This window comes from Thecamonas trahens (assembly GCF_000142905.1).
Source record: "Thecamonas trahens ATCC 50062 unplaced genomic scaffold supercont1.60, whole genome shotgun sequence".
Lineage (NCBI taxonomy): Eukaryota > Apusomonadida > Apusomonadidae > Thecamonas > Thecamonas trahens.
Genome location: NW_013657620.1, coordinates 179,212 through 190,752, shown reverse-complemented (window position 1 = coordinate 190,752; position 11,541 = coordinate 179,212). Strand labels below are relative to the sequence as shown.

General features: G+C 65.2%; 2 protein-coding genes across 2 annotated transcripts; one reads left to right on the top strand and one right to left on the bottom strand.

Moving 5' to 3' along the window:
* Nucleotides 1–86: 86 nt before the first annotated feature.
* AMSG_12367 (uncharacterized protein) lies at nt 87–9,661 on the top strand (the record flags this gene model as incomplete). The annotated part of the gene is made up of 3 exons (XM_013898077.1): nt 87–290; nt 457–7,901; nt 8,017–9,661. The coding sequence occupies 3 exons, from the start codon at nt 87–89 to the stop codon at nt 9,644–9,646; spliced, it is 9,279 nt and encodes a 3,092-aa protein (XP_013753531.1). The 3' UTR covers nt 9,647–9,661.
* Nucleotides 9,662–9,827: 166 nt separating this feature from the next.
* On the bottom strand, nt 9,828–11,494 carry AMSG_10584 (histone deacetylase 9; the record flags this gene model as incomplete). The annotated part of the gene is made up of 2 exons (XM_013898057.1): nt 9,828–9,842; nt 9,962–11,494. The coding sequence occupies 2 exons, from the start codon at nt 11,492–11,494 to the stop codon at nt 9,828–9,830; spliced, it is 1,548 nt and encodes a 515-aa protein (XP_013753511.1).
* Nucleotides 11,495–11,541: the final 47 nt, after the last annotated feature.

The following is an 11,541-nucleotide window of genomic DNA, read 5'->3' as shown; positions in this document are numbered from 1 at the left end:
CCTCCCTTCCGTTCGTCGTCGTCTGCCCCCCCCCCCCCCCCCCACCCCACCACCAGCTCCCCTCCAACACCACCATCCCCACACCCATGTCAGAGCCCAGCCAGAGCGTGGCGGTGACAGTCCAGGTTTATGGCGACACGCAAGCCAACCGCGACGAGGTCGTCCAAAGCAAGACGCTCCGCCTCTCACTCTCGCTCACCGTCTCGGAAGCCATTGCCGAGATCGCCCGACAGACACGCCACTCTCCCGACGGACGTGGTCTATACCAGCCCATTGGTCCTGGTGTGGTCGTACGTAGTCATCTTTCCCGGCCCATCCGCCCCATCCCGCTCCATCCGCATGTCCATCATCCGTCCCCTTTTCTTCCCCCCCCTCCCCCCCTTCTTGTCCCCCCCCCTACACACACTCTCTACAATTTTTGTATCGCCTCACCCCCACCCCCCCTACCCCACATAGGAACCGCGATGGCTTGTGGAAGATCAAAAGCTCTTTGGACGCGTCTCGGCAGACTCGGAGCTGTACTTTAAGCTCAAGATGCGGAGAGTTAAGGTCCAGATTCTCGGCGACAAGGCGACGGTGGTGCAGATCGACGACTCGCTGGTCATCTCGCAGATCATTTTCAAGGTCTCGGAGCAGATCGGGCTCACCAATCCGGAAGAGTACGGCATGAAGCGACCCGAGGACAAGGATGACTACTCCAAATGGCTCCCACTCGACCGGACGCTCGAAAACGCGGGCATCATGCCGGGCGACGTCCTGCTGTTCATGAAGAAGCTCTTCTTCTACGACAAGTTTATCGACGAGAAGGACGAGGTCGCCCTCAACATGCTCTACTGCCAAACTCGCGACGCCATCCTCAACTGCTCACTCGAGCTGGAGTCCGAGGAGGAGGTCGCGCTCTTTGGCTCCATCATCTACCTTGACACGGTCGGCCCCTATGACGACTCCAAGGGCGAACCCAAGCTCACCGACCTTTCCCCATACGTGCCCAACATCTCCAAGTGGCACAAGTCCAAGAAGCTCGCCGCTGCCATCGTCCGCCGATACAAGGCCCTCGGCGGGCCGACACTCAAAAAGTACACCTCGGCCGCCGGCGCTCCGGACCACCAGGCGTACCAGGCTGCCTACGTCAGCTTTATGGCCCAGAACAAGTCTAAGTTTTGCCAAATCGCAAGGACCAAGCCGCTCTACGGCTACGTCTACTTTGACGCCTCGATGAAGCGCCGCCGCCGGCGCGCGCTCCGCAAATCGAACAAGTTTGAGGCCATGCCCGTCGTCCTCGCCCTCGGCCGCGACTACTTCCTTGTCCTCGACCCCAAGAAGGACCGCGAAATCGTCATTGAGCACCACTACCAGGAAGTCCTCCAGTGGCAGGGAACTGGCAACAAGCTCACCATTGACTGCGCAGAGTACGAGGACTCGCTTCTCACTTTCCTCACCTCGGACGCAGAGCCCATCGCCGAGTACCTCCGCTCCTACATCTCGCTTCACCGCCGCCGAGTCGACGACCCGCTCGCTGACCCAGCCGCCCTCACCGGCGCCGACGATGACGCCATCGCTACAGGCGACGCCGGCGGTGCCGGGCCGTCCGGCCGCTCCTTTGCCGTCCGCCCGCCCGCATCGGACGACGACGACGTCCCGCACGACATTGCCGACGTCAAAGTCCTCATCGAGGCGCTTCCGCTGGACAACAAGACCATTGTCGAGGGCCCGCCGCTCGACGCACCCACCCCCGAGCACCGGCTCGTGGTCACCACAAAGACCAAGGATGCCATCTCCAGCCAGCTCGTTGAGGCCTCCAAGGCCTCGCAGGCCCTCCTCCTCGCTGCCCTCACCCCGGGACCGGACGCCGCGGGCTTTGACGCGGCAGACCTCCTCCGCGCTGCGCGCTCGCTCGACGACGCCCTCAACTCGCTCGTTGGTCATGTCGGTACCGCCGCTGGCATCTCGGATAAGGACGGCGACGACTGCCTCGACGACATGGCCAAGCTCGCCGCAAACTCATCCGTCATGGTCAAGGCCGCCACCGTCGCTGCCCTCGGTACTGCCGCCGGCGAGGTTGACACCATCGCCCTCAGCGACCTGCTGGAGGCCTCCCGCGACGTCGGCTTTGCCCTCAAGAACCTCCTCGGCTCCACCCAGGTCATCGGCACCGTCAACGACATTCCCGAGCTTCCCGCTAACATGCTCGACCTCCTCGCCGCTGCCGATGCTGTCGCCGCCGCCCTCAAGGACATGACCGGCCTCCTCCCGCGCCTCTCGTCTACTGATCCTGATTCGCCCGAGGCCGCCGTCGCTGCGGAGCTCAGCAGCCTCTCGCTCGAAGGCGACAAGCTCCGCTCCACCCTCTCGCTCGCCGCAGTCGCCTACGCCGACGACGACCAGCTCGCAGCCATGGACTCCAAAGTCGAGGCGCTCCGTCTTCGGCTCGCAGCGCTCGACGACCTTCTCGTCACGCTTCCGCCCGGCGCCGACGACCTCCTTGCCGCCGCCGCCGCCGTCCGCGACGCCCTTGCCACCCTCATTGACGCTAAGGACTCGGTCGTTCACCCTGCAGACCGCTCTGCCGAAGTCGAGGACGCCGCAGGCCTTGTCAAGGCGGACGTTGCTGAACTCATCGCCCTCGTCTCGTCGGACAGACTCAAGAAGAAGCGTCTGCTCGTCGCCATGAAGGGCGTCGCCAACGACGCCGCCCGCCTCGGCCTCCTCGCAGACCTCGAGGCCCAGTCGGTCATTGATTCGGAGCTCCAGAAGTCGCTCCTTGCCGCCGCCAAGGACCTCTCCGAGGCCATGATGAACCTCATTTCGGCTTCCACCTCGCTCTCCAAGTCGCTTGACTCGGAGAAGAAGCGCGCAAAGACGATCACCGCCGCAGCCAACGTCGGCGACTACGCCTCCCAGTTTATGATGGTCCGCACTCGCATCGCCGCCATGAACACCCTCGTCGCCGCCTCCAAGTCCACCCTTGCCGCCGTCGAACTCACCGTCACCGAAGCCGCCCTCGAACTCAACGACATCCGAAACCAGTCGCGCAAGGCCGACCTCGACCGCGCCATGACCGCAGTCACCGCGCCAGCAGACGCACTCACCCACGCGCTCTACGTCTTCCTCGCTGCGCCAAACGACTCGGCCTACCAAGCCGAGCTCATCTCGTCCGCAGGCACCGCCATTCGCAAGTTCACCATCCTTGCTCAAGTTGGCAAGGCCGCTGCTGCCCTCTCCGACGACTCCATTTACCTCCTCTCCGCCGCACAGGCCCTCGCAGACGCCCTTGCCACCCTCAAGGCCTCGCTCAAGGATGCTTCCACCGCCTGCTGGCAGCTCGAGGTTGACGACGCCCTCGCCAACATGCGCGAGTCGATCGACGACGTCACAGGCGCCCTAGCCGATCACGCCGCAGGTACCCTTGCCCCAGAGTCCAACGCCACCCAGCAGTCCGCCCAGGACGAGCTCCTTTCCAACCTCACCTCCATGGCCGGCTTCATCGTGCTCACCTCTGCCGCCGTCCTCGACGCCCGCGCAGCGGAGCTCTCATCGTCCATCAAGGCCATGGCCGACGAGATCCAATACCTCGTCGATGCCGCAGAGGCTGTCGCCGTCAACTCGTCGTCGTCCGCAACCACGAGCGCCTGCCTAGTTGCAGGCAAGGATGCCGCAGATGCCACCCTCGCCTTTGCCCTCGTTGCAAAGGCTGGCATGCTCCACAACTCGGACCCTCAGCTCGCCCACAAGCTCGACGCCACCGCTACTGCTCTCTCCGCTACCCTTGTCGCCCTCCGCCAGGCTCTCCCGGGCATCGGCACCATCGACGTCGCCATTTCTCAGATCGAGGCCGCCGCCGCCTGCCTTGATCCGCGTGCTCTCCCGCCCGTCGATGCCGACGACGTCTTTGATGATGCCAAGGTGGAGCTCTCAGGCGCTGTCCGCGCCCTCGCTTCCGGCCTCCTGCAGCTCCACCCGGCCGCCAACGAGTCGCCGGACGCCCTCTCCCACGCTGTCTCCACTGTTCTCGACCTTGTCAAGTCTGTCCTCGCCCTCTCCATGAACTGCGCCGCCCTCACCTCGGTCTCCACCGCCCGCGCCTCCATTGTCGCCTCGGCCCGCGCTGCTGCCGAGTCGATCGTTGCCGCCCTCGCCGCCACAAAGGCCTACGCCTGTGACTTTGACTCTCCCGACACCGCCACCGCCCTCCGCGCCGCTGCAGACTCAGCGGCCTCGGCCCTCGAGGTCCTCCTTCGCGCCCTCGCCTCGGGCGAGATGGTCGAAGGCGATTCAGTCGCCGCCAACTGCGAGCTCGCCGCACAGCGCATCGAAGCTGCTGCAAAACGCCTCGTTCTCGACGAGCTGCCCGACGGCGACGAGGCTGCCTTCAAGTCGGCACAGGCTGAGCTCCTCGGTGCCGCCAAGGAGCTCTCGCAGGCCACCGACCAGCTCGCCCTCTACGCCAAGGCAGGCAAGGCCAAGAAGACAGGTGCTGCATCGGTTGAGCTCGCTGACGTAACCGTCACCGTTGTTGACGCGGTCCTCACCGCCGCCGCCTCGCTCCCGGGTACCGGGCCATCGGGCCTCTCACCAGCCGCCTTCAAGCCAGCCGTCAAGGACTGCCTCGACGCCATTCGCACCATGATCCAGGCTGACTCGGCCCACAAGCCCGACAAGGCCCTGCTCAAGACCGTCGCCGCCGTCGGCCGCGCCGTCATGGCCCTCGCCTCTGCACTCAACGACAAGGCCGAACTCGTTGACGACGACGCTGTCGTCAACGAGATGGCAGTCTACGCCACCGCCCTCCAAAAGGCCGCCCGCAAGCTCATTCTCGCTGCAGGCGCCTACGTGCCCAAGCGAGACGACTCGGACTTGCACTCCAAGTTCCTCTCGCGGGCCAAAAATGTTGCCGTCAAGTGCACAAAGCTCAACGAGTTTGCCAAGATCCGCTTTGCCTCAACTGGCCGCGCCTCGGCCGCATCCTCCTCGGCCGCTCTCGCTCTCGCGCTGCGCCAGCGCGAGATGATCGACGCCTCGGCTGCGACTGGAGACGCTGCGTTGACAAACCCGGACTCGGGCAGCCTCTCCAGTGTTGCCCTCGCCGCCTTAGGCCCGGCCGCTAGCCTCGGCCAGCTCCCGCCAGGCGTTGCTGCCCAGCTCAATCTTCTCTCGCTCGCCGCCGAGCTTGCCGACGCCCTCGGCCACCTGGTTGGCGCCGCCAAGATGTCGACGGCCGCGCCCGACGACGCCTCCTCGTCGGCCATGCTCTCATCTGCCGCCGCGCCCGTCGCTGACGCTCTTGACGCGCTCATTGATGCCACCCGCTACGCAGGTCCGGGCGAGGCCGCTTGCGAGCGCGCCATTGCCACAGGCTCGACCGTCGTCGCCAAACTCGCCGACGCCGGCCTCAACATCTCGGTCGGTGCCCTCGCGCTCGCTCCGAGCCCCGATCACGGACTGCATGTCAACGACCTTCTTGTGGCTGCTCGCGAGCTTTCAGACGCTCTCAACGCTCTTGTTCTCGCCGCAGGCACCTCGCCCAAGGCGCTCGCTACCGCCGGAGACAGCCTCGCCGGTGTCGTGGGCAAGTTTGGAGCCGCCGCACTCACCGTCGCCACCACTTCGGCCGACGTTGCGTCGGCCGCCCAGACCCTCCGCCTCGCCAAGGACGTCGTGGAGCAGGCAAACTCGGTTTGTAGCGCCGCCCGCGACGCAGGAGGCGACCCGGATGCTCGTGGCGCGCTCAAGGCCACCCAGACCGGAAACGCGCTGACCCTTGAGACGCTCCAGGCCCTTGTCGACTTTCTGGGCTCGCTCGCGGCGTCGGGCCACGACTGCGACGTTGCCATCGTCAACATCGAGAACGCGACCCGTGCCCTTGACCGCAAGCTTGCCCCGCCGGCCACCAAGGCGCACAAGGAGCTCGAGCGCGCCCTGCGCGCTGCCGCCAAGCGCCTCGTCGGCGCCATGGCCAAGATCGTCCACGCCTCCAAGGACACGCCCAGCGAGCTCGGCGCCGCCTCCAAAGACGCTGCAAAGATCTTCCCAGACCTTGTTGCCGTTGTCATCGGCGAGTCGGCGCTGGTGGCCGGCACCGACGCTGCCGCAGCCCTCGACGCCGCCATGCGCTCACTCGCCGACGCTTGCATCGGCCTCGTCGAGGCTGCCAAGGCCGTCGAACTCTCCCCAAAAGACGCTGCAGCCAAGGCTGGTGTATCGGGCGCCTCGGAAGCCGTCACTAAGGACATCACTGGCCTGCTCCTCGCCTCCAAGGCTGTCGGCGCCCTGCAAAAGGAGTCGGAGGAGGCCAAGCGCGTCATCGAGGAGGCCCTTGTCGAGCTCTCCACCTCGCTCTACCTCGCCTCGAACGAGCAGCTCTACGTCCGCGCCACCCAGTCGTACAAGTCGCACGAGAACGCCATCGACGCTCAGTGCAAGACCGTCGCCCACGCCGTGTCGGAGATGCTCAAGGCTGCCGACGGCCCGCTCGCTGCTCTCGGCACCATCGCTCTTCACTCGGCTGAGGCCGTCAAGCACCTCGTGCTCATCGTCGTCGCGGCCGCTTCGGGCCTCGACGCCGCCGCCCTCCAAATCCCACTTCTCAACGCCGCCAAGGCCCTCGCGACTGCCTTTGTCACTTTCATCGACGCCTGCCAGGCCAACGGCGAGGCCTCTGGCGGCGCCAAGAAGCACGCCAAGAAGGCTGTCAAGGCGGCCGCGAAGGCCGTGGCCATGGCCATCGCCGCCATGATCAACGCCGCAAAGGAGACCGCCGCGGACGCCATGGCTGGCACAAAGGCGCTCCTCTCAGCGGCCGCCAAGATTGCAAAGGCTCGCGACGAGCTCGCCGCCGGCGCTGCGTCACCCGCCGGCGCTCATGGCTCTGTCTCGGGTGAGGAGCTCATTCCGGCTGCCAAGGCCACAAACACCGCCGCTGCAAAGCTCTACTTTGCGTCGACAAAGGGCCAGGACGTCATTGCTGCCCGTGCAAACGATCTTGCTGCCTCTGCAGTGCCGCTCCTCGCCCTTGTCGCTGCCGCCGCCGCCGCCCCGGGTCTGCCAGACGCTGACGTCTCGGGCCTCCTCTCTGCCGCCCGCGCCCTTGCCGATGCCCTGGCTACTCTTCTCGAGCGCATGCAGGATGTGAGCGCCGAGCCGAGTGATCTCGCGCCGGCCTCGCGCGCCGTCGGTACTGCTGTCGCAGACCTTGTCGGCGTCGCCTCGTTCCTCGGTCAGGCACCCGCTGACCTCTCGGATGCGCCCGCAGACGTTGCCGAGCGCGCACTCAACTCGGCCGCCGACTCGATTGACGCCGCCGCCGCCCGCCTCCGCGAGCTCCAGGCCGAGCAGGCTGCGCTCGCCTCGGCCTCGGCCCGCTACTCGTCATCGCTCCTCGGCTCATGCCTCGGCATGGCCGACGCCACCGCAGAGCTTGTCCGTGCCGCACAGCTTGCTCAGGCTGAAATCGTGGCATCGGGCGCCACTCACGACGGGGAAGTCTTCCATGCCGACCCCAAGTGGGCTGAGGGTCTTGTCTCCGCCGCACGCGAAGTTGTCGCTGCTACCGAGCAGCTCGTCATCTACGCCGACGCCTTTGTCAAGGGTGATGGCGACGACGCCTACATCGTCGCCGCGTCGCAGGTTGTGTCCTCTGCCACAGCCCACCTCGTCATGGCCGCCCGTGCCAAGGCCGCCTCGCTCGTCTCGGAACCGCAGGTCCGTCTCGACAAGGCTGCCAAGGCTGTCAAGCGCGCCACCCGCGACCTCGTCTCCACCGTCGAGGCCTCTATCGAGGACGACGTTGCCGACAACGGCAACCGCTCGCTCTCCATCCGCGAGAAGTTTGAGCGCCAGGAAAAGGTCCGCCGCATGGAGGAGGAGCTCGCCCGCCTCCAGCAAAACCTCAACAAGGCTTTGTAGTCCTAAACCACCTCGTAACCGTTCATTCCATTCCTGCCCGCGAGACAGACATCCGACTCGGATGTCGGTACGGGTGGATGCATGTCCGGCCGGTTACGGTATGTTTGCGGCCAGCCCGCTCATCTGCGCACCGTGTTCCGAGGGATCGTTCTCGTACACGCTCTCTGCCGAAGCGTGCGTGGCGTATCCAGCATGCCCGGACCACACCCGACGCGTGTCCAAGGGCAGTACCTTGTTTGCCCCGCCATGCGTGTGCAAGCCCGGGTACTATGCGCCTCGGCTCGTACCGGATGTGGCGTGTGTGGCGTGCCCACGCGGCGGCGTGTGCGTCGGCGACTCGCTGCGGCGGCCGTCTGCAGCGGCTGGCTACTTTGATGTCTCCAACGTGACTGGCGCGGTACTGCAGCTGGAGGCGTGCCCGCGACCTAGCGCGTGCATGGCGGACTCGCAGTGCGCCGAGGGCACGAGCGGTTTTATGTGCCGGGTATGTGGCAGCGGGTACTACACCGATGCTGACGGCGATTGTGCCATGTGTCCAGGCTACGCGCGGGCGGCGTTTGCGACGTTTCTGGTGGCGCTGGCGGTGGTGCTGGTGGCCGGACTGGCAGGCGTAATCCGCTTAACGTACCGACGTGGGGAGGATATGCGGGCCCTGGCCTCGCTGCCGCACGGAGTCAAGGCTGGCGTGCTGTTTGTGCAGACGCTTGCGGTCATCGGCTCGGCGACGCTACTCAAATGGCCCAGCGCGGTCTTTGCGCTCCTCAACACCTTTTCGATTTTCAACCTCACCATCTCGCTGGTGGGTGCAGAGTGCGTGCTCGGCGGATTTGTCGAGACGTACGTGCTCTCTGTTCTGCTCCCGACGGCGCTTGTGGTACTGATTGCTTTTGCTGCCGGATGTGCGCGTTGGTTGTGTGGTATGGGCCATGTTCGGTTGGGCGCGGTTGTCCAGCGTGCACTCTGTGTCCTTGGGCCGATGATGTACATCACGGCGGCACACGGCTCGCTGCTGCTGTTTGACTGCACGCGGCTCCCGTCGGGTGAGTACGTGCTTGACGCTGACGTCGGCGAAAACTGCTACGACGCGCAGTGGTACACAATGCTCCCGTTTGGACTCTACGCAGTGGTCATGTACGTCATCGGGCTTCCAGCGTACGTGGGCATTGCGCTGTGGCGGTCGCGGCGGGTACTGCACGAACCACAGATCCAGATCAAGCTCGGCATCCTCTACCGCGCCTTCAAGCCGCAGTTCTACATGTACGAAGTGTGGCTCCTCGGCAAGCGGCTGGTACTTGTTGCGGCGTCGCTGTTCTTCTCTCGGCTCATGGTGTGGCTCATTTTCCTGCTTGTGGTACTCTTTGCCTCGTTTGCCGCCATCCAGCTCCGGCTCGCGCCGTTTCGCCTACCTGCTCACAACAGGCTCGAGCTTCAGCTCGACTCAATTGTCATTTTTCTTCTCCTCCTCGGGGCCTTTTTCTGGGCCGATGACTTTCCCAATCCTGTCTCCCACGCCCTCTTTGTGGTCATGGCCATCGCGGCCATCTGTCTCGCGCTCCTGCTCGTGCTGCGGACCACACTCCGCGAGTTCCGCGGTCGGCGCAAGCAGGCGGCAGCAGTGGGCGTGGAGATGGCCGAGGCCGGAGGCAGTGGCTCGGCGCGGAGCTTGTCGTCGGTGGTTTTGTTGTCAGAGGAACGCAGCGAGGAAGAGAGCGACTCGGCGTCGGTGCTGTCAGTGTCTGGATAAAGCAGCGGTGCCTGGTGCGGCGACGAGGACGTCCGAGTCGGCCTGGGTTGGCGGCGCGATGTCCATGGCTGACGCGTCCGCGGCGGTGCCGTCGGTGACACCGGTGTCGGTGGTGGCGGGCAGAGTGTTGGCGGGAGCGGGCGCGGATGCGAGCGGAGCGTGCTTTTTGGTCGGCGGCAGGTCAGGAACCGGCGAGCTACGCTTCCGCTTGGGTGTGGCAGGTGCAGTGGCAGGCGTCGGGTTTGGGGTTGCCGGAGTGGCGGCGGGCTTGGGAGGGGTTGTGGTCTTGGGCGGAGCGCCGGAGGTCTCGCCGACGTTGTCCGAGTCTGCAGCAAAGAGCTCGCCTTCAACGCCCGGGGCGCGCAGGACCGAGACGCCTGCAGCGTGAGCGGAGCGGTCGTCGGGGTCGGCGTCGTCGGTGAGGGCGGCGTTCCACTCGCCAGCGCGGTAGGCAGCCGGCGGAATGGTGGACATCTGGACGGCCGGGACAAAGGGAATGGTCTTGAGCTGCTGCAGAATGTCGGATTTCATCTTGTCGAGGTAGGTGCGGGTGTTGAGGTTAGCGATGCCGGCGTGGGTATCGGGAATAAGCTTGAACGATGGCCCGAACAAGTCAAAGTGTTCTGTGTAGGGGATGACGTCGTTGGTGAGCTCGACGTCGAGGACGGTGGCGGTCTCGACGGTCCAAAGGCGGGCGACGTTGGGCACGGTGTACCCGCCGCCACCGAGGACGAGCAGCGGGATGCCAAACGACTTGACAAAGGCGAGGCAGTCTGCATGCTGGCCGATGGTGAGGTTGAAGCAGCCGAGGCGGTCGCATCCCAGCGAGTCTGCACCGCACTGGAGGACGATGGCGGTGGGCTGGTATGACTCGATGATGGCGGCGATGACCGGCTTGAAGATGTAAGCATACGAACGGTCGTCGATGCCTGCGCGGAGCGGAACATTGATAGCGTGCTGCTTGCCCTCACCCTCGCCGATGTCCTCGCGGGCGCCGGTGCCCGGGAAGAACCCTTCGCCGTACATGTGGAAGGAGACGGTCATGACACGGTCGGTCTCGTAAAAGGCCTCTTCCACGCCATCGCCGTGGTGGACGTCGATGTCGATGTAGAGGACGCGCGGGTTGAACTTGAGCAGCTCCAGAATGGCGAGCACAATGTCGTTCATGTAGCAAAAGCCCGAGGCGGCCTGCTTCTTGGCGTGGTGGAGGCCGCCGGACCAGTTGATGGCCACATCACACACGCCTGCATTGAGCCTTGCGGCGCCGTCGATGGAGCCGCCCGAGGAGAGGAGCGAAAAGTCGAGGACGCCGTCAAAGACCGGCACATCGTCGTGGCCGAGGTTGTGTCTCCGCATCGACTCTTCCAGCGCTTTCTTGGCGGCAGCAAGATCTTCAGCCGACTGCTGACTCACTTGAGGAGTCAAGCATCCTTGATGGCCGTGGCCAGCCTGTCGCCCGTGCGACAGCGATGACGGGCGAGGCGAGCGTGATGTCGAGGCCATGGGCAGGCCGAGCGGAGGAAAGCAGCGAGCGAGACGGGCCGAGTACGGATCGCGGGGAGCGAGGACAAGGCCTGTAGCAGGAGGAAGGGTCCTAGGCGGCGAGCCAAGGTCGATGCCATCCAGCTCTGCCAGGAAGGAGACATACTCGGGCGTGTGGAAGAGCAGGGCCTCCTCCACCGTGGCCCTCCGCAGCGAGTAGACCTCCATTTGGCGGTCGAGGCCATAAGCCTTGACAAGGGCATGGGTCAGCGACAGCCGTGGAGGCTTCATGGGGTGACCCCGGCCATAGTAGAAGCCACCCACGGATTCCGAGTGGAAGTATGAGACCCGTAGCCCCGAGGACATGGTGTGTGTGTGGAGGGGGTGGTGGGGGTGGGGGTGGGTGTGTGGGT